Below are 24146 nucleotides of genomic sequence, written 5' to 3' on the forward strand. Positions count from 1 at the left end.
CTGTTTTAATATTGTATCTTTAACTGAACAAAATCTTCAAGTTTTTTAAATTGGAGTAATCTTTTTTTTTTATTATTACAGTAGACCTTTATTCTACTTTTTCTGAGATGATAATCTCACCATTTTATATATACTATATTTATATTTACTGCATGTGTGTTATTTTCTGAATCAAATCAACTGAACTGTAAATGAATCTCACTTCTAATGTTTGTGCATAAATGATTTTCATCTGGAAATTTCTAGCTTTTGAAGAATCTTTAAAGCTTTTGGATGAAGCTCGATTAGATGTCCGAAGAATAGGTATGAAAATGTTTATGGACTTATGGGCTCATTTTAATGCTTCTTAATTCCTACATTTACGTTTATTAGAAAATGCAGTTTGATATGATATTAACATCTCTCTTAAATAAAATTCTAGTGCCTATTTTTTATATCAGCTATTGATTTTCAGCTCGTCAGAAGAAAGAAATTGAAGCACTCAAAACTGCAGCTGAAGAAATGAAGTTGTATGTTTTCATTTCCTGGCTATTCAAATTTGTGAAATAATAATAAAAGAAAAATTCATGGCACTTTTGCATATCAAACACATTTAATTTCTCAGCATTTATTTTGATTGGTTTGGTTTATTAGATTACGGCAAAGCACTCGAGGGCTATCTGCCTTAAGGGAGGGATGCCTTCGTGGAGGACTTTCTAAGGGAAACTGGCTCGTATACACGTTACACATGGGGAAAACCACGAAAACACCCATGCAGCCAGCCCGTTCGCGGGACTCGAACCTCGGACCGAACTACCAGTGTTCAGCGACGTTACCGCTCGGCCGCTGGTGGGCTCCATTTATTTTGAATGCATGTGCATGTAATAAATAATTTAGAATATTTCATATTTATTTGAATTCACTGCTGTTCCCCCTCCCAACTTTTTTTTTAAAGTCTTACAGATAAATTGAGAGTTACATATGCAGAGAATTTGAAACTTAAATTTCTTATTCATATTTGAATCAGTTTTTATTATCATTGCCATGATTTTTTTTCTCATATTCTGAAATGATTATGCATATTTTTTTATTTATTATATTATCAGCCAGTAGGTATTACTTGTGTTATTATTTTTAGGTAATGTAATTGAAACAGGTTAGGTTAGGTTATTTAATTATGGCAAAGCCTCGAGGGCTATCTGCCTAAGGGGAGGAATGCCTTTGTGGAGGATTTTCTAAGGGAAATTGGCTTATATACACATTACACATGGGGAAAACCACGAAAAACCTATGCAGCCAGTCCGTTCGCGGGATTCGAACCGCAGACCGAACTACCAGTGTTCAGCGACTTTACCGCTCGGCCTCTGGTGGGCCTAGTAATTGAAACAGCGTTTTGTTTATAAATTTATAATCCTTCTATCTGTTAAGGCAGTAACTATAATATTGTTTATGTGCTTTCACATTGTTACTTTTTTTACTTTGAGTAAAGCATGGTTTTTGTTGAAATCTTGTGTTAAGATTTTCGTAACTTCTTTGTTATAGATTCTTATTATTTACCATAAGTAAAGTTTCTGTGATAAATATATATGTACTAATAATTGTTTCTACATATTAAGCTACAAAACATGCAGTAATATCAATATGGGAAATAAATGTAATGTAAAATTAAGAGAATAGACATTAAATTGGCATGTATATATTTTATTTATTTATTTAATAAGTTGTATCAAAAGGCAAGAGTTTCATACTTACATTAATATGAGAAAAGCCGATACAGCCAACACATTCAGTTTCTGGAAAAGACCCTAAAACTTTAATGCACTTGGCTATTGATATTACTGAACTTGAACTAAATTTTTGTTAAAAATTGTTCTGTTTCAAAATGTGTTGCATAAGACATCTGATGTACATAATTATTTTGAGATGTATATGGGAACTCTCCACTAATTCAGCCGGCATTGTTGAAAAGTGGGGGGGCTTTTAAATATGGATTTGCCTATTTTTTTAGCATTTGGATAATCATAAAGCTTTAAAGATGTATATAACTTGCTAGATAATAGAATTAAATAGCGTACTTCCTGTATTACAGTACAATAAAATTAGATAAAGCTTACCTTTAAATTTATAAAGCATGGTAAAATGAATAGTTTGCATCAGATATATAGATTTTAATTATAAATGAAGTATTAGAGTGATTCTTCAAAAAGGCTAAGTAAAGCCTGCATATTTTTTATTTAATGTATATTTGATGACTGGACTTTACAGCTTCTTAAAATTTATAAAAGAGTATATAAGCCAAGATTGTGAATTTTATCTTGGTCTTCCATACCTGCATTCTGTATTTAAAACAGAATGCAGGTATGGAATGGGTTGGAATGAGTATGGGTTGTCTGTATTAAAAACTATTTCTTCTATTCATAGGCCTTCTCCTGGAGAAAATAATGTTGAGGAATCCTTTATCCTTCCCTTAAGTTATGGAGCTCATCCAGCTATAGATTGTGCTTCAGGTGCAATTGATATTAATCATGATAAACAGAAAGGGCGATATGTAGTGGTAAAGTTCCTGCATTTGCATTTTTTATATAACTCCTAAAAGAATTATATTGTAAATGTTATGTATGTCTCAGATATTTAGTGTCCCAAATATTATAATGTAAAATTAAGATTTTTTAATTGTATTTTATATGTATAACAGTTATTAATTAAATAAAAAATATTACAAGATTTAGCTTCCTAGTATTATGAATATCCTGTAAGCTCTTGAATGAGATAGAAAATAAGTTATTAAATAAATTGTTTATGAAAACCTCGGCAATAAGATTTTTCAAAATTGAACTCGCTTGTTAATTCTGCCATAATGTTCTGTGCATGTGCAGTTGGATTAATAATACTGAAAACATGCTAAAACTGAAATTTTGGATTTATTTCAAAGAAAATTTATCTGTTCTTTTGTCATCTTTTCTTTATCGCATTTTCCATTTTTAGTACCAGTAAAACCTTAACAAATATTGTTTGCAAGAATATAGCCTTATTTGCTACTGAAATAAACATGCTTACTCTTTGCAAAGAACATAAACAAATTATGCTTACTCTTTGCATAGAACATAAACTAGCTACAAGTAGCTTACTCTTTGCAAAGAACATAAACAAACTATGCTTACTCTTTGCATAGAATATAAACTAGCTACAAGTAGCTAAAATTGGAATATAGTGTTTGAAAAGCTGTGGACAAATAATTTCTTGAAACATGTTAACCATGTAAATTAAAAATTAATATTGAGGGACAGTGGGCCTCCAAATGTGGATTTATTAAAACCAAAATGCTTGTAGAGATTTATGATTCGTGTTTGCTATTCAAAAAAAAAAAAAAAAAAAAGCATTGGGGCTGGCACATAAAATGTTAAATAACTTAGTAATAAAATAGCTTCTTGAATCAAAATGAACTGGTGGGAAAAATTAAAAGAACTGAAAAAGGTACTTAATATTAATTCTGTTAAGTTGAGCCAAATGAAAAGTGGTTGGAAGCTTAAAATCAGCATTATCTTATAGTCTAGTGGGATTCAGCTTGTAGAGTCACTAGGATATTTTGAAGCAGGAGACATGAAAAAATGAGCAGCGCCCTCGCCAGGGCTCGAACCTGGACCTCTTAAATATATGCCGAGTGTGCTAACCATTACACCATGGAGGCATGCAGAAAGGAGAAAGAAAATACCTTATATGAATGAAGAATCATCATTTACCACCAGAATTCTTTTGGAATGTGTGGAAAGAAGTGCAAGGGAGGTGCTTCAAATTCTGATTTCAAGGATTGTACAAGGTAGTTTGATAAAATTTTCATGCCTGGAAAATAGAACATGTTTAGAAGACATCTGACAGATTGTGAGAAATGACGTGATTGGGAGAAAGGAAGCAGGATAGACATTGATACAAGTCTGGAAAGTAGTTAAAAGTATCATGTCAAGAATCTAGAAGGGTTTAAAGACATTGGTAATATATGCAGGCAATCAGGTCAATGTTAAACACATGTCAAACAGACTTGAGTTATTTGGCAACTATTGCTAGTAGAAATAGACAACTGATGTCAACTCAGACTGCAAGAGAGTTAGCTGCAATTATAAGAACTCAGCGATCCAGATATGTGAGTGATTGGCTGCATAAAATAGGATTGCCTGCAAGGAAACCTGTGGTTTGTGTCCCACTAACTTGGGCTGTGAAATGTGTCCATTTGCAGTAATACAAAATGCTACTGACTGGAGGCGAACTCTCCAATTAAAGAGTTGTATTTTCGTTTAGAAAATGATTTCAAATGTGTTACAATCTGGAGAGAAGAAAATATACACAGTAAGCCTGAAAACAATAATGAAAGGCATTGATATTAAGATGGTGGTTCATGGTATGGGTAGGTATTCTTTTAGAATGATTGCACTGGCCTACATATTTTTACCACTACAATTATGAAAGCTGAAATATGCAAAAATGAGGAACCTTGATCAATTTGTCAAATTGATTAGGGAGGCAATCGATAATAACTTAATTCTAATGGAAGGCAGTGCTTGTGCCCTGTCACACTGCCCTATTTACAGCAAAGAAATCCAGCAAATGGAGTGCCATCATGAATACTTTTTTGTTGCTTAAACGTGTGTATAATCTAATACACAACATGGAAAGTTACTGTAATGCTTGCTTTTTGCTCATACACCTCATCAGTGTTTTCTGTGTATCCCTAAAAGGTTTTAACACCAGTTTTTCCTTATCCAAATTTATATTTTGTTTTCTAGGTTCTTATTTAAATTATTATTATTTCTATAAATAGACAATTTTGCATTTTTAAGAATTGTCAGGCATATCAAAATAAAGGTCTTGCGGGAGTTTCAAATTCTTCACTTTAAAATCAGTCAAGTTACTGGATTTTGAATTTTCCTTTAATTTTTCTCACCAGTTTATGTTATAAATATAAAAAAGTTTCATTAAAAAGTTTGTTTACATATATATACATATAAGAAAAATTACCCTTAAGTTTTCATGCTGAATTTTCTGGAAATTGACGCTTTCTTTCTTTACATCCAAAATTGAGGGCAGATTACTAGAATTCTGCTGTTCTTTAGATATCATCTTTTGGGTCTAAAAATGATGTGGAAGTTTTAAAATTTTGATGAAATTAATTAAATTATTATAATGTTTGGTTTATGGTGTTAAATTGTGAATATATTTATGTATTTTTTAATCATAGAAGTAATATTTTAATATAATTTCTTGATGTTTGCTTTTCTTTTTATCATATATATTCAGGCTAACAGGCCTTTAGTAGCTGGTGACACACTTTTTGTTGAAGAAGCATATGCTTCAGTGCTTCTTCCTGGGCATTACATCACACACTGCCATCATTGTTATGCCAAAGCTCAAGCAGTTGTTCCGTAAGATATTTTTCTATATTTTCATTATGTAGTATCATATTTGTGTACCTTAACATTGTCATATCTGTTGTTTCAACTTGTAATACTTTTCTTAATAATCTTGTGTGTTCAGTATTTTTACATTACTGGCTAGCTACTGGCTAACATCATGAAGAATAAGACTCGTCAGACTGTAGTTGCTGGACAAATAATATAAGATACAGGAGTGAAGAGATTAAAATTACATTTGATATGTGGAACATGGAGAAATCGGTATTTTATATCCACCATCTTTAGCAGTAACTGTTGCGACATGTGTTGGCATTGAAAGAAAGAGGCTTTGTATGTGTGTTTGGGTATGTCAATTCATGATGTTTTCCCACATTTTCAAAGTACATCTGATGTAGCCACAGTTGTTTGCCGTTCATCAACCAGGCATGTTCAGTGAGCAACAAACGGGAGAATGAGTGGGTAAAGACAGCAGTGTTGTCTGAGGAGAGTAAAGAATTGTTGAATATTTTATGCCTCCTGCAATCTTACATTTTCCTATTAAACCTAGGGCCCAGGGCTTATTCTTGCAGTGAGAATAACAGGCTTCAACACTTAAGAGATGTGGTGGCTGTTGAGCGTACCAACAACATGTATTAGATGGATGGAGGAGTAAAATCCAATAGCACCTCAAATTGTTAACTTCAAATGACAAATATATATCACCATGTCATGGGGATATATAATGCAAAGGCTATGATGTCTTTCACTTGCACTCAAATATGATGATCGATGATAATCTAGACAGAATTAAGGTTCTTCTGAAAAGATGTATCATGCTATTTGTTTCAGCATGTCTAGCATTCAACATGCCATAACATATTGGGATAAAGAGTGGGATAATTACATTAATGATAAGGTTTCGTCTCTTTGCTGATACCAAATGATATGTACTGATAAAGGTGGTTGTACAATAGGCAATACAACAGATTGTAATTATTGTATTAGAGATTCTTCTTGTAGAAAACTAAAATTCTCATGATCCATCATTACCATGTGCCCAACATGCATGTCTTTTTGTTCACTGCCATGATCACCCTGGTACAATCCCTTCTCATCAACTGATTTATCCTTCTGAACTGACTAATTCCAAATTCAGATCACTGTAACTTAAGCATAATTACCAATTTCTCAGAAGGATAATCTATCATCTCTATAAGCTACAATTGTTTCTCTGTTAAGGTCAGAAAGCTGCTTTCGTTACCATTGTTTGATAAGACACACTGAAGCTTCCCATGCAAAAGAATAATGGGAAAACTTGCAGTTCTAGTACTTGAACAGCAATCTGTTCTCTCTTTTTATGGTGTTTCTAGGTGGTTTTTAAGATATTACATGATTTGTACATGTAGGTAATGCTCATTCGCATGTCCTATCAAAATTTATGCATGGCGCCAGTATCAAGCATGTCTGGATGTTTCCTTCTAGTTGCTGCATTTTGTATGGCTAGTATGAAATGCTTATTTCATTCTTACAAAATGTTTATTTCGGACAAAAATATTATTAGTTGTTTAGCTGCCTCTTGTATAAAGGAGAAAAGTTATCTATTCAAAGCTGTATCTATCAGTTCAAAACCACTTGCTGAAAAAGGAGGGGAGGAGGAATTCATTAACTCTGATAACCCATGATATATCATGTGAATTTTTTTTTCTTTTAATACTATAGAAAGTTCTTGGAAAATGTTAAAAAAAAAAAAAAATTGTTGGGAAAAAAGTGAATATGTTTGAGATCTGATTTTATGTTTATTTCAGAGTTTTGTAGATATCAGATCATGAATGAAAAATCTTTACCAAAAAAAGGAAGAATAAAATTAGAAAAAGATAGTAAAAGCCAATAATTCCTTTTTGACTTCTCTTATAAAGGAATACATATTAAAAATATTCTTTTATGCAAAAAGATATAAAGCATATAAAAATATTTTTGACGATTTTCAAACATCTGTTTTTAAGTAGTTTGTCTTAAGATGGTCTGATTTGAATCTCCTTTTTCCTTAAATTATACAGAATCATTACTTCTGGATCAGTCACGTAATTTTGTTGTTCTCTGTCCCTCCCTTTCCATCAATATTACTAGCAAGAAACTCATGAATTTATTTAGAATTTGCTACTTTAAAGTGCAAATACCTTATTATTTTTAGTTCTTGTCTTGATGAAAGTTAAAAATTGTGGTGCTTTTCTGTGTAAGGAGAATCAGTTATCGAATGTTAATACTGGCATAATATGTAGCTTAAAGCAGTAGCAGCAAACTAATGATACATTAGTGCACATTACTTCTTGAAAGTATGACTGGTCGAACTTCCTGTACTGCTATTAGAGGCTTAACAGGGCTTGGTGGAGTTATTTAATTAAAGAAACATTGAGATCTAAAACAAGGTCTAAATTAAGGCAATTAAGCAGTAGAACTACCGCCATACTACCTGAAATAACTTTAAATAGAATAAACAACTAAAATATGAACTTAAAGTCTAGGAGCTGGTGAGATTTACCAGGTACAGCAACAAAAGCACATTATTAAATACTTTGTAAAAGATAACATGTTACTTACATGCATAAAAATATGGTACTTACATGTACAAAGAAATAAAGTAACAGAATATCATAAACATTTTAATTTTTCTTAACCTATTAACCACTGGTGTTGCATTGATGCAACGGTCAAAATAAATGCATATATAAATATAACTACTTAGGATATTTTATACAAGCAGATGATTTTGTGTAGGGAATATTATGAATATTATTTCTGTAAAAAATATTTGCCATCAACAATCATTTTATTTATAATAATTAATGTCATACTTTAAGGAAAAATTTTCGACCGGGTATTTTTGCCGAAAATATTTAACGAAAGAATCGCCATCTTTATGAATGATCTATTTTTAGTCAAGGTCACCGTTTATCAGAACATTACATCAATCAGATGTTTATATTTGTGTTGGGAAGGAAGGGAAAACAGGCGTTGTGCTGACAAAACGTCAGCAGGAAAAGGGTAATCTCCTTTTTTACTCATTTCTTTCAATGTTCTGGTTCGTGATCTGGCTGCTTTAAAGATGCCTATAGCGAGGTATCTTACATTAGAAGAAACTCTTCTTCCAAGGTTTTTTGTTGAAGAAACAGATGATGATAATGTTAATAATGGCCAGAATGAAACTGATGTTGTTGTTCCCCCAGAAATTGCAGAAGCTAGTGATGAAGAAGAAGTGAATAACAACGTTTTAAATAATGATAATGATATTGCTGGGGAAGTTCAAATTCACGTAAGTAAATTTCAGCCTTCTAAAAGCAGTGGTAGTCATACAAAAAAGTTTAAAAAGCAGAAAACTTAAAACTTGAAATAGATAAAAAAGGAACCGTCAGTTATGTCTCAGGAAGAAAATAAAGAAAGAGATAGAAGAGAAACTACAAAAGACTAAATACAAGGTAAAACTAGTGGTGGAGAGATTTTTGATTTTCTTTTTGGTTTAGACATTTACTCTTTTCTCATTGAGCAATTACAGACAAATGTATACGCTCAGCAAAAAAAAAAAAAAAAAAAAAAAAAAAAAAAAAAAAAACTCCCAGAATTTATTGCCTATATGGGAAGATTGATTTATAGGAATATTAATGCTTACGGGCTATCCTTCTTTACCTCAAGAAGAAATGTATTGGTCTCTTGATAAGGACATTTCTGTTCCTATTGTACAAGAATCGATATAACATTTGCAGTATAGGAATATGAAGCAGAATTTGCATTTAGCTGACAGTAGTCAAATTGACAATGCTGATAAATTATGTAAGGTAAACTTACTAAATATCATGACTTTCTACTACTTGAAATAAAAAGTCTCTTTTAGATTTCAGGCACGAGATTGCATTATTCCTTTTGCAAATTCCTGTTGAGAGTGTAGAATTAGCCAGAAGTAGATCAGCAACAGGAGGATCTAGTAAATTCAGCATTCAAAAACCACTGCATGGAGATGGTAGATATTTTATCATAAAGTCCGATGATAACAAAAGACTTTGTAGTAAAGAGACCATAGCCAGACCGTTTATAGGTGCAAAGTATGTAATGTAGCTTTGATAGTAGTGAAGCTGTTCATGCTTGAATCTTTCAATTGAAATAATCTGTATTTGTAAAAGAAATATAATGTATATTTCAATATTAAATTAATTGCAAGTTAAAGGGATTTGTAGATTTATAAAACGTTAATACAGTTAAAAAGTAATCCAGTGCTCCACCCAAAGGAAAAATCGCATGAGTACAATCCTATTCACTAAACATCCGTAGTCTTATTCCGCTGACGTTGCGCAAACGCAACACTTGCTTTTTCCACAGGGAAGAGCATTATTTTTTTTTTTTTTAATTTTCAATGTAAATTTATGGTATAAATGCTTAATTTAATATTTGTTATTATTTTCATGAGAAAAGAATCATTCCTTGTAGTTTTGGCAGTTAATGGGTTAAAACAGACATGGAAATTTTAAACACAATCAATATAAAAATTCATTTCATTTACAGATACATATTTTATGAAATTTGACAATTTGAATTTAGTCACTGTATTTTTACTTAGATCCTTTAGAGTATTAAATTTAGCAATATTTGGAATAAATCTTAAAACAATATTTTTCATAGAAGAGCATCTAAACAACAGGTGCTCAATATCAACATTACTCATGCCACATGGACAGGCACAATTTTTAATCGAAAACCTAGTATAATAAAAGTTAAAGTGTCCATGATTAGTTAAAGCTTGATTTAGATACTTTTCACTTGGCATCTTCTCTCACTTACAGTTGAGATTACATTATATGTGAATCTTCCTTTAGAATCTGGGTCATTCCACTTTGCTTGCCATAGAGTCAAACTTTTTCTTTTCAAAAAGGATTTCAAACTGTCAAAGGAGTCTTTACTTCAAAATCAATAATTTGATTTTCAGTGGCAGCCTTTGCCAATCCATCTGCTAACTCGTTACCAATGGTACCAATATGACTCTTCGTACAAAAGAGTTAATTATCTTGATTTCTTGAAAGTATAATAAAGGTTATTTTGGGAAAGTTCTTAAGTGTAATTCTTTTCTCTGAAAGAATTTAATTCTAGATTCTTTATCATTTAGCAACTGCCAATAGATAAAAATCCACCAGTTCATCTGTCAAAATCTCATGCAAAAAGCATTTGTGGGTCAAGATGTTAAGAAATGCTGTTTGGCATATTGTGCAATGTAGAATTACTAATTTTATTAGGCATGTACACATTTTAGCTACTGTCTTATTAAAGGAAAATTGTTAACATTCCAGTTGCTGCTGTGTTACGTGATTAAAACAGGACAGATTTAATCTTTATAAGCACAATTGTATTTAATAACAGTTACAAAAATGATAAGTGACAGACTGTGGTATTTTGTTTCAATACTTAATTAAGAAACCTGTTGCTAATAATTTTGAAATGTTGGCAGTATTTCACAGATTTTACTGTTGACATCTAAGAGGCTGCACAAATTTTAGGTCTTCTAATGTCTTCATATATATTAGAGCAAACAAAATCTACTTGAGTTTTCTGAGGCTGAAGATATTGTGACTCCATTTTATTTTATATGCAGGTCACCAAGGTATTAGTATATAAAATTAAATTCAGTGGGATAAAAATGTTTAATAAAAAGCTCAGGATTTTTTTTTTTTTTTTTTTTTGGTTTGTTTTTGTTAAAATTTTTACCACATTTCTTCTTTATTTACATTGATGAGCCAAAACATTAACACCATCTTGACATTTTTCAGTGAACTCGTCTTGATGACGTGGAGGGCATGTAATTAAGTGGGTGTGGTATTTAACTGCTGCTGAAGAAGGTAAGGAATTATTCTTGCATTTATTTTTCTGAGTGATGGGCAAAGCTACTGATCTAAGGGAATTTGATAGAGAGCAGATTGTAATGGCCCGAAGACTCAGAACAAGTATCTCCAAAACTTCATGACTGGTAGGTTGTTCACGATCTGCCGTTGTTAGTATTTATGCAAAGTGGATAAATAATGGTGAAACCAGCAGTAAACACCAAGGTGTTGGACATCCACTCATCATCAAAGAAAAAGGATATCAGAAATTTCCTGCTTGGTGCAGCAATATTGGTGCCAGATAGTGGCTCAACTGAGAACCCAATATAGTGCAGGTTCAAGGTGCAAATGTTTCGGTACGGACCAAGTTCAGCAGGCACGCCCACGCCAAGCCTAATCGGTGCCATCGTGCAAATGTCTAGCGAGTGCCTTTATGCAGTGATAATATTAAAGGGACATTGCTTATGGTTAACATTTAAAATGAAGCATTATTAGCATAATAATGTGAAAAAACCCCAAAAAGTACATTTTATCTTTTAATTTGTCTAAATATGCAAAAGTTTTATGCTTTGTTAAAACCCACACTCAAACATATATATTGAAGAATTATACATATATTTATGTTATAAAAAGCCGCCCAACCGGTATAGTGGTTAGTGTTGCTGACTGCCGTGCCAAAGGATCCGGGTTCAAATTTCGGAGAAGGCATGGATGTTTGTAAATGTATTGTGTCCATGCGGCATGGGGGCACTCTAAATATGAGAGGCAAAATTCCTCTCGAAAGGTCAGTGGTAGGGGAAGAGGGGTGGAAGACACTCGAACCCGTCTCCCAGAATGCTCTCCATCAAAATTGGGGGCGAAACTGAGCTAAATCGCTCTGTCACCTGTGAGGTGCTCAAGGTTGTTGCCAACGACAAGCGTATCTTGCTTTCCTTGCCACGAGGAATTTTGTGAGCTTGGGATGACTATAGGTTAGACACATGAGCATTAGTCAGCAACAACAACAAAATGTTATGAAAACTCAACACTGTGAGAGAAGTGAAATAATACACTAAACGCATTGGATAGCAGATATATTGCTGAACATCTTTAAACATTAGTATCTTTAAATTAAAAACAAATTAATTTAGATGTCTAATAAGTTTGCATTGAATTGTTTTTCGCAGCGTAGTTTACGACTAGGTTCAAATTGTGATTTCAGCAGAGCATAAGAAATGCTCTACCGCTGATATCTAGGGATATATCCAAAATTCTTTTTTGCACACCGCTATGTTATTGACAACGATGTAGTTTAGAGTTTCAACTGGCAATGCTACATTACCTCCAAACATTTGCAAAAACAGCAGAAGATCTATAGTATTTATATTGCTTTGATTTTTATCAGTTGATGCTTTTTGCAGTTTTTGGCATAAGTTGAGCCGACTTGTAAATATATGTGAACAAAAATATGTGATGCCGATGCGTATGTAGGGGTACAGGCCGGCGCCGTAGACGTGATTGACAAATTGCTTAGTCCTTGTTTTGTGTCTAGTGTTGCAATCTTAGTAATTTGTGCAACATTTATCTTTTTTGTGATTTTTTTTGGGTGGGGGTGATTGATAGTTGTTATTGTTGTTCTACATAAAAAAGGTAAGTGCAGTTACATATTATGTTAAACTTAGGTTAGCTTTTTAATTCAGAAAAGCGACAATTTGTTTTTTTACATGAACCATTGGTTTATAAAGTAAAAATTATTATCTTTCGAGAAGAAAGGTTTGGCATATTTACAAAATACCACTGAATTTAAAATATACCTATCTGAGATTTGAAGAAGTAAAAATACACAAGGTATTCTGAAATCAAAAATTGGCCATTTTTCGATTTTCAGCTATATGGAAAATTGAAGGAAAATGTTCCGTTATTTCATTATGTCTTAAATACATACTTTAAATTTGATTTATTTACTTTACTAAACAAAAGAGTACCACTACCTCCTTGAATTATTTGCTATTGATCTAATTGTTCATATATTTTCCAAGCAATGGTTTAAGATATACTCAGTTTTTCAGAAGTAAAGCAAAATATTTCAAACAGTGACTTTTCGAATGTTAAGAAGTCCGAGTTCTTAAGAAGAAATGATTTACGCAGTAGTTCTTATAATAGTTATTTTCTACTTTTATTTTTACTTCCACTTTTTCTGTTTTTTATTTTCCCCAGATGTCGGAAGAAAACCAGAAAAAACTGTCTGAGGATCAGAATGCGATGAAAAAAAAGAAAGTGACAGGAAGACTTAATAAACCAAAACTTTAAAATTACTTGGTTTTTCCAAAACCCAGAGAATACCCAAGCTGATGCTACTAGTACTAGTTGTCCATCAATGTCTCAGCTGCCATTGAAATTGCCAAAAGAAACTAATAATCAGAAAGAGTTAGTGTTTTCACCCGAGAATAACCTTGAACTTCAATGCAGCTGGTCTAAAAAACACAGAAATACTAGTGAAATCTACACTTTCCGCAGTAGATATGTATTTTCCTGTGCCTGATGATTCCGGATTATGCCCAAGTCCATTATTGCTATCCCGAATGGTCCTGGATATCCTGGTTTCAAGTTTTGGTTTCTCAAAAGACAAAAAATGGACGTAAATTTTTTTAGATGTACTTTTGTCGAATCTTGCCAAACTACGAAAGACTTAAAAGGTTGCTAAATTCTGTTGGAAAAAATTATGTTTATTGTTTTTGTAGCAAAAATTTTAACAGTTTTAACAATGCAAAACTGAGTATTCTGAATTTAATGAATGGAACCACTTAAATGAGCACTTAAAATTTCATGAAAAAAATAAAATGCATTTCCAAAATCTACATCTTTGGTCCGATTTCTTAGAACGATTACGAAAGAATAAATCTGTTGATTCGGAATTTCAAAATTTATTTAAAAAAATAGACTAAGCATTGGCGCGATGTTATTGAAAGAATTATCTACACCATTCAGCCAAACAAAACTTAGCCTTCCGTGGTTCCAGTAACAAGTTATTTGAAAGAAGAAATGATTACAAAATTTGACCCCTATCATGTCTGTATATATTAATAATATCCAAATTTTAAAAAAATGCTTCTTTACCTTGAAGATAAAATTCGAAATGAAACAATTAGCTTATTAAGGGATAATATAAAGCAAAATATTTTAAGTAAGGTCAAACAGGCAAAGTATTTTTCTATTTTACTTGATTGTATCCCTGATGCCAGATATCAAGAGCGGATATTAATTTGTATGAGGTATCTTAATTTAGAAAATACAGACATGAGTATTGAAGAAAGGTTTTTGTATTTTATGTTACAACAGATACGACTGATGAAGGACGAACAACATTCTTATTAAAGAATTAAGAGGATAATGGTTTAGATATTAGTAATTTATGTGGCCAAAATTACGGCAATGGTTCAAACATGAGAGGTTAACAGTTTTCGAGTAATTATGCTCAAATCATTGCTTTTCCGAATTAAAAAGTTAACCTAAGTTTAACATAATATGGAACTGCACTTACCTTTTCTTTATGTAAAAAAAAAAATTACAACAAGCAATCACAAAAAAGATAAATGTTGCAACAAATTACTACTATTGCAGCAGTAGATACAAAATAAGAATTAAGCAATTTGTCGAATACCTCTATCGTTACATACACATGGACATCATGTATTTTCACATTCAAATAAGACAGAAGAGAACACCAGAGATGAGCTCCTGCCCTGGTTATAACTTTCGGTCAAATAAGACAGTGTGCTAGGAAGAAGGGGCACTCGAATCTGGCAATCTCGAGGCTGCCTTAACACAGTTAAACATCTTTCGAGATTCAAGAGGCCGTTAACCTATTGGTCGAGCCGACGAGCTAAGCCTAAGCTGAGTCGATAGGAATACTCAGCAACTCACATTCTACGTCCCTGTTCTGGAGGGATGGTAAAAAATCTGCTATCAACAAGGGCCCCACCCCAGACAGCAGAACAAAGTCATTTAAACACTCAGAGAGACCGGGCCACCAATCCGGCCTGCTAACACTATATCATTGTATATAGATATCGGCTTTAGGAGCCCCCAGGAGGGAACAAAGTAAGGATATGAATATGTAGTTTTGAGCCTCCAGGCGCCCACTGGAAAACACAATCAGTTTAAAGGCTCGTTGAATTCGTCAACTCCAACATCGCCAATAATCTTCCCAACTGGAAATGGAATCTTCACACAGGGCAACGCTCTATGTAACAAGGTCCGAATTATGAGTGGTTCGAGGAGCACAAGGATGAATTCCAATTAATGCCCCGGCCACCTAACTTGCTATATCTTAACCTGATAGAGCACATTTGGGATGTCATGGAGTGGCAGCTCAGAGCTCAAATATCACTATGTTAGAATATCTCAACTTTGCATGACTGCTGTTTAGACATTTGGTACAACCTGTCTTCAGTTATCCACCAAGAACTTGGCAAGGCAAGTAGCAGCTGTTTTGCAGGCCAATGATTGCGCAACTCGTTATTGAGTAGATGGTTTTAATGTTTTGGCTCTTCAGTGTATATTTGCTTATCCAAAGAAAAATGCCGTAAAGAGCACCTAATTTGTTCAACTTTAAATCCACTTCCTTTTATTTGCTAATTCAAAATTGGAACTTTTGCATTTATAATTCAGGTCTTCCATGTAAATTAATTCAAGTTGTTGATACTTTATATTTGTAATGTAAACTGATTGTAGTTTAATTTTTGCAAGACATGTACATATCTGAAGTGAATCTTAATACGTGTTTATCATGTAGTATTTCAAGTGTATATGTATTCTTATTTGCATACTTCTGTTTAAAGTAAAATCATATTTAATTTTAGTTGTCATCAATGTTCCCAAGTTCGCTATTGTAGCCAAAGCTGTGTTGATCAGTCATGGGAAAAATATCACAAATGGGAATGTGGAAATCTAGATTTGCTTCACTCTGTAAGTGTGTTTTTATAATGTTTTAGGATAAGCATCACTCGTTTTTTATTCTTTGGAAATGTAGCTGATTATGTTATGTACCCTGTAAATGTAAAAAATGTGTTGCTATGTAGTATGTTATGTATGTAAATGTATTCTGATCAAATACATCAGTTTTCTGCTAATCATGTATTCTAATTCAAGTTAAGATATAAATAAATTATATTATTTATAAACTAAAAATATTTATTAATATGTCATAAGCAGTTGAAGATGTAAGTAAACATTAAGCAACAGTGATCTTGGAGTACTGGTAGGAAAATCAATGACTGTTTAATATCTTTTGTATAAATCTTGAGATTTAATCTCACAAATATGAAATGAATATTAAGAAAAAGACTTATTTTTACTGTACTTTTTTTTAAACATAGGTTGGTATTGCACACCTCAGCTGCAGGGTTTTGTTGGTGACTGGGCTAGATCACCTTCAAGGTAAAGAATAAACTAAGAAAATATTTATGTCTGATACTGACATTTAAATTTTTGTTAAAACTTTAGGCAAGGACATTGTTGAATTAATTGAAGCTCAGTTATTAAAAGTAAATTTTAATATATATATATATATTTTGTAGATATGATCCTAATTTGTTATTTTAGTCCTAGTTTTGTTTCAGTATTCTTTTTTTGTATGTCTAAGTAGTATATTTTTTATCATTTGATTATTTATTCATTGAATTTGGAATTGTATAAATGTTGTATGTACAAAGAAAAATATGAAATAAATTTGTTTAATTAAAATATGATGGAAGTCCAGTAACCTGTACACATTGCAAGGGTTGTGCTGATTAACAAATTTTTCAGATTATAATAGGCCATGTCTTTCTGAGTTTTGTTTCCATTTTTCCTTTTATAACTTTTATATTAGATCTAGATTGTTTGCACATAAATGCATAACTAAAACACACTCATTTTAAGAATAGTGTCATCAGTGTTTACTGAAATAAAGCTCTGATGTTTTTTAAATATTTATTTGCAAAATAAATCATCTTGGTTCAAGGAAAAAACTTAAAAGTTTTCAAGGAAACAGTATAAACATGTCCAATATCTGCCACTGAAATTTCTCCTGAAGTGATTTGCTTCTGTTTTGATAAATGCTTATTGTGTGCATGCACAGCTGGATTAATAATGCTGCAAGTGCTAAAACTGAATTTTAGAGTAATTAAAATAAAATTTGAGAGCCTCTTTTCTTTATTATGCTTTCAATTTTTAATGCAGAAAGTTCTTTACAGTTTCTATTTTCAAGAATCATCCTATATTCAAAGCTTATGTAAATAAGCTTGCCCATTGTGCAGAATGTAAACACTAAGCAGTGCATTTTAATTTGAAGACAACATCTGAAAAGTTGTGGGCAAATATGTTTTTGGCACATTTTATATAATTTTAAAATTTATTATCCACGTTAATTCAGAATTAATTTTAAAAGAGTAGAATATTCACTCAGTGAGGATTTATATAAACAAAAGTGTTTGCTGATATTCAAGATTTTAGTTTAATATAAAGAAAGTGCTGATGTGGAAATTGCTTGTTTTAATAATAAGATAATTCTTTGCCTTTTTCAATCAAAATTTGTTATAAATATAGTGATTTTATGTTTAACAAGTTTATTTTCATATACATATAAGAATAGAAATATGCGTAGAAGGAAAACCATACTGAAAGTTCTTGGGGGGGGGGAACATTTTTTTGCAGCATTTCAATTTGAATGCAGATTGCAATCATTAATGTGAAGTACTCACAAATTAGATTTCTATTATAATGTTAATGGCCGCTTGCCAGCAAAAAGTATATTGTATGTTTCATGGATATCATGATTAACCTTTTCCCCAAAGCTAGGACATATGTGTCCCAAACTAAGTATACAGCAACTAGGGGCTCGGGACAATTTGTCATTAGTGGCAGGGGTAGGAATTCTAGCACTTGAGGCTTGATGACTATTTTATGACACCCAGTAGAGTGCGTTCTTTTGTGGGATTTCGCGAATGGATTGGGGAAAATTGTCCGTGTTTTGAATTGACATGTCTTGTTGGCAAATTTGGTATCTTCTAGGAAATATTTTGTTGAGAGGAGAAAATAAAAAGAATAATTTGTTACTTCGATTCATACGCATTTGCGTTTTCAGGTTTTTTCCTATGCAAATACGGCTTGGAGGTCAAATATCAAAGAAAAAAAATTTTTTTTGAAGTTCAGCTGCTAAAATTCTTCGGAAATTATTTTAAAAGCTTGAATGTTTTTAAAAATGCATAATTTTATTCAGTTATTTTTGATTAAATTCTTTTTAATTTGGTTTCAATTCGAATTTGAATTTTCTTTTGTTTCATTCTTTTTATAAGTGTTTTTATCACTTTATTCTAATTTTTAATGTGCATTTTAAGGCTGTGTAATAAATATAAATGTTTCAGGTGATGAAAATTTATTTGAATGTTATTTCTAAATGGCATACATTTCACGACTACTGCTTACTTGAGTGAAATTTTGGTTTGTCTGTTCTAAATGATAACTAGCGGTCTTTAATCTGGATTCAAATTCCGATGAACAGATTGACTGCATGAACTTTTCTTGTTCTCTCACATATATAAGGTACATCAGCCAATTTCCTTTGAAGATGCTCCACGATAGCCCCTTTCGCTTAGGTAGATAACACTTTCTTTAAACCGACAAGTAAAAATAAAATTATATTCGAAATAAGAAAGCTAAACTTGTGAGCATTTCATAACTATGTTTAGAAACTCTTCCTTTTATGAATAATTTTGATGACAAAATGAATTTTAATTGTGCGACAAATGAAATACAAATTTTTACTGAAGCAATTATTATGGAACATTTTTTAATTCAAAATTTAAAAAAGTTTCAACTTATTAATTTATCCGTTGTTATATGTTTGCGTCTATAATGTCATATCTATATCGATTCGTTCAAAAGTTAGATACCCTTTAGGTTAATTGAATATGGGAAAGCACACGGAGGCTGCCTACCTAAAGAAAAAGATGCCTTCGTGGAGATCTTTTAGAGGAAATTACTCATATTTACGTTTTACATGGGGGAAACAACGAAAACCGACCATGTGGTCATCTCGATCGCCTGATGTCGAACTAACAGCATTCAGCGGCCTTAACCACTCAGTTGCTAGTAGTGTTCAAAAAGTAATTAATTTTGCATGAGAATTGTGTTTTAGAGGGAATGAAATAAGATATTGGAATACTAAGCATGTATACAGGAATTCAGATGTGTATTACTTTTTAGTTCCCTGAATTTAATTCTCAGTGCGAATCTTCATTAATATTCATCAACTCAGTACGAATCATCATTCCCAGCTTCATTACTCCCAAAGAAAGCAATTGTAAATAGCTTGAAATCTGAAAATTTCGTATAACAATTTGATACCTCAAAGGTGATTTTAGCATTCTGGAAATGTAGATCATAAAAAAACTGAAGAAATATTTCGCTATTCGACAAAGATGTTTACTTTCTGAAATATCAATGTGTTCCTGTATATGCAATTTCGCAGTCAAAGAAAAAAAAATGGTGTAGCAACATAAATCATCGAACAACTATCATACAAAGTAATATCTTACATTGCTAAGTGAAAAAACTAAATTTTTGTTACTGAATACATAAAAACTCAACAAGGATTTTATTTTCTAAAGCTCCAGGGTTTGCATGTGCATTTCTTTCTTGAACCAAAAACTATGAAGCAGTTAAAAAAGATTAAACAACTTATATGTCTGATGTAAAGGCAGATCAACTCTGGGACTGCTTTTTGCAATGCCACATGGAAGAAAAATAAATAAAAAATTTCTTGGATCATGCATCGTAAATTTTTAGTGCAGTACAAACGCAGTGACCAATTTCTATTTCTCCAGAAATGAATATTACCAGAGGTGTAAAAGTAATAACACTCATTTTGGAATCCGGAAATGCTTTTTAGTAAAGTTTTTAGTTTCTTTGTAGTAAATAAACTCTATTTAATTTGCTCTTCAACATCAGAATAATAATACTATTAAAAATGAAAATGTATATATTGTTTGCAGGAAATGTTTGAATATTCTATCTCACTGAACTTTCAATAGGATGACAAGTGAATATATTTAACTTCAATTGCTTCGCTTATTTTTTAGTACATAATCTACATGCAAGTTTAAAAAGCTATTTTAATCATAAAATGGAACACTCTTTAGAACAAAATTTTCTAGTTGTAACATACATTTCATCTGAAGATAAAATAATATTTTTTTTTTTTTTTTCTCTTGGGAAACTGCATTCCTCTACCTGCAGTGTGAAAGCGATTAGAGTGCATCCCGCATTGTAACGCCTAGAGCATTGGAATTGGATTGAAAGGAAATCTGATTGTTAGTCCTCAAGACTCAATTCAATAATTTTTCTCCCTTTCCATAACCACTGAGCCAAGAGCCTCCGTTGAAGGTACACAACTGTTTTTCGAGCTGATGCGAAAAGCTTAACCATAATGATGTTTCAATAAAGCAATAAGAATTCTAGTTTGTGGATTAGTATTTAATTGTTTTAAATAAAATATGTTATTTACATATGTTTTAAATATGTTAAAATGCTGTAGAACTACAAGGATATATGCCTTTCTGTTCAGAATTTTCTATGGAAAACTAGCCGAAATTTAGTAATGCAAAGAATATTATAAAAACCGCTAATATTCTATACTACAAAAAGCATTCTCTTTATCAGGATTGAGATAAATATGCACATTTTGTGGCTTTAACCAATTTAGTCACTGTGGGCTTGTTTTATAATTTTGGATTTATTCTAATGTTTGTCCCAAATAAATAGGCACTATCCCAATTAACTAATGGTTATAGTTTCATAATTTTATATCATGATTTTTAAAGATGTATAAAAATTAAAATGTATATATTTATGTGAAGTTACCTGTCTCTTTCTTTTTTTTTTTTTTTTCCTTCTAAGCATATTCATTTAATATATATGGGTATTTTGTTTAGAATTACGTGAGGAGTTGACCAAATCAATGAATTCCGTATACCCATTTGATTTCCCAGATGGAAGGTATCGAAGCAATTACTTTTCTGTATATCATTTAGTGACACATGTAGAAGATATGAATGTTGAAGATACTTTTCAGTATGCATTAGTAAGTATTTTGTAAATTTGGTTTAATTTATCATGATGAAAATGTTCTGCAGTTTTGAAATACTGAATTGACAGTAGTGCAACTACCATATGTATTTGCATATAAGTCAATCTATAAACCTTCCAAAAACTGTGAATTTCAACTTATAGCACCTTAAAAAAATGCAGCAGTTAATTTTTTAATGTAATTTTAGATATAAGTAACCAGATTATATAGGTTATTATTATAGCTCTGGATGTAATTTCATAAAAGCAAAATGTTAGGTTTAAAACAAAAAGTTATATTTATTATAAATTAACTTTATAAAATGAGTAGAATGTAAACTTTATTTGTATGTGATTCACCACTTTTAGTTAGTTATTTCTTAAATGTAAATGTTATTCACCACTAGTGATGTAGTATGCGATTCATCGCTTTCAGTTAGTTATTTCTTAAATAGTGTCACTAAAATGCTCTTTTTAAACATGAAAATTAAAATAATAATAATAATAATAATAATAATGCAGAATACATAAAAAATTATTCTATTAATTAATTTAATGACCTATTAAATTTAAAAGTATTCCTTTTATGAGTCATTTCGACATATACTTAATGAATGTTGTGCAGCACAGCCAAAAAATAGTTATTACTTTTATTAATGGATTTCCACTGTGGTTCTGGAAGATAATGTGGAAGCATTTATGGTTTGGTGCTCTGTGTATTATGTAGAATCTTTAATTTCCAAATCCATCAGCTTAAGTTTTGTTTTAGTATTTGTACAATTTTCAGGTTTGACAAATTTCTTGTCAGTCCTGCAGATTGTCCTAGTACTAATGGACTGCATACTACTGAAAAAAATAATGTAAATGACAACCAATTTTAGTAACTTTATCTAAAAATAAATGAATAACTAAAAATGATGCATCACATACTACATCATTACCAATCGTATATTAGCAAAGAAATGAAAAGTAATCATCATTCAGAATTTTGTCTTCTTTTATCATTGAAGCCTTATTCTCTATTTTGTCATATGAGGGATCCCAAACATTCAGTGCAGATTTTTCAAATTACAGTTGTATGTCGAATACTATAAAATTTCATAAGCCACATAGTAAAATGCAGCATCAGCTTATATGTGAATATATGACATCTGAGACAAAGAATTCATTTCATGATTCTAATCATCTTTTGGAGTAACTAATTTTAATTCTGAAAAATCCCTTTTCTATGTGTACTGTAGGTTTAATTTGAAAAGCCATAGAAATATTAAAGAATAAAATTGCGTCTTCCATATACGTGACAAACATTTATTTAAGCTATGAAGACGTTGAACAGCAGAGAAGAAACATGATATTATACAGCGCTTAGCATTTCTCGCTTACATGTGATACACACCATTGACTTTGGCTAACTGCGTAGAAAAGTATTACGCAGCAGAGAACTTGCTTATCATGTGCATGTGCTAGTTGAATCAACGGCGGTTGCCAACATACCCCCTTTCGATGCTTATTCTCCTATTCCTGAAAAGTAAAAGAAAATGCATATTAAACAGTATTCAATCCTATAATTGTACAACACTTTTGATGTTTAACAGGAGTCAGGGGTTTGGTTAACACATCAGCTCCCATTTCACTAGTAGATTTGTACTGCACATCTAATTCACCGCATTCATATACTTCATGCACAAAATGATGGCAAATGTCTATGTGCTTTGCACGGGAGTGAAACACTGAGTTCTTCGTAATTTGAGCCCCTTGATTGTCGCAGTATATTGTTGTTGGGTTTTCTATGTTGTAACCCAGCTCTGTCAGGAAATGACGTAGGTAGACAGTTTCTTTGGCAGCCTCAGACAAAGCCATATATTCCGCCTCCGTTGAAGATAGAGCTGCACTGCGTTGTTTTCGTGATTCCCAGGTTATGGCTGAACCACTTAATATATATACAAAACCTGTGTAGGATTTTCGATCATCGACATTTGATGCCCAGTCTGCATCCACAAAGCCTATGAGTGGTTTTCCTGTTTTCGTATAAGTTAGTCCTTGATCTTGGGTTCCCTTTAGATATCAAAGTATTCTTTTCGCAGCATGCCAATGTTCTTTTCCGGGATTGTTGTTAAATTGACTTAAGAAATTCATAGCGTATGTGATATCTGGCCTAATAGCTACTGAAAGGTACATCGGTGATCCGATCAGATTTCTAAATGGAACATTTTTCATGTCAGCGATTTCGCTTTTGTTTTTAGGACTCATCTCTTTTGATAATTTTTTGCTATTATCTATAGGTGAAGACACAGATTTAGCATTTTGCATTTTATACCGATTTAAAATATCATCAACGTTTGAGAAATTTTAATTGAACTCTCATTTTGGTAAAATTCTATGCCTAAGCAATAATGTAATTTCTCCAAGTCTTTCATTTTGAAAGCAGAAGCTAAACTATCGTGAATTGTTTCATACGTTTGCTTAGAATCGGTAAAAACGATAACATCGTCTACATAAACGGTTATAATAGTTTCACTATTAGACGTCTTTTTAATACAGTCAAAAGTCGTTAATCCGGACTCGTCGGGACTTCGGCGATTCCAAATTATCGATTTTTCCAGATTATAGATCATCAGTTTAAATCTGGTAAGATGGCATGTAGAAATTACAAAATTAAAAATATGAAACCGTAATTTATGAAATAAAGAACAATTATGATCTAAAGGGTATCAAAATTTAAAAAAAGAAAAAGCTTAATATTTATTTGTTTACTTTATTAAACATTTCTTTCAATGTAAGTTGCTTCGTTTTATGTGATAGTACTTTCTCTTTAATTCTATTAAACAGACATAATTTC

The 24146-nt window shown here is 31.7% G+C and overlaps 1 protein-coding gene across 2 annotated transcripts in view; it reads left to right on the plus strand.

Annotated features, from left to right (window-relative positions):
• LOC118189548 (protein-lysine N-methyltransferase SMYD4-like) overlaps nucleotides 1–24146 on the plus strand; it is a 111674-nt gene that overhangs the window by 30026 nt on the left and 57502 nt on the right. For both annotated transcript variants that reach the window (XM_085816809.1, XM_085816808.1), the window contains exons 5-11: nucleotides 247–303; nucleotides 455–509; nucleotides 2401–2533; nucleotides 5269–5393; nucleotides 16063–16168; nucleotides 16579–16639; nucleotides 21175–21323. In XM_085816809.1, the coding sequence (XP_085672935.1) occupies nucleotides 247–303; nucleotides 455–509; nucleotides 2401–2533; nucleotides 5269–5393; nucleotides 16063–16168; nucleotides 16579–16639; nucleotides 21175–21323 (686 nt within the window). The remainder of the gene's footprint in view (nucleotides 1–246; nucleotides 304–454; nucleotides 510–2400; nucleotides 2534–5268; nucleotides 5394–16062; nucleotides 16169–16578; nucleotides 16640–21174; nucleotides 21324–24146) is intronic.

This window comes from Stegodyphus dumicola, chromosome 5 (assembly GCF_044657685.1).
Source record: "Stegodyphus dumicola isolate Sdum_Otavi_A_Nest chromosome 5, ASM4465768v1".
In the NCBI taxonomy this organism is placed as follows: Eukaryota; Metazoa; Arthropoda; class Arachnida; order Araneae; family Eresidae; genus Stegodyphus; species Stegodyphus dumicola.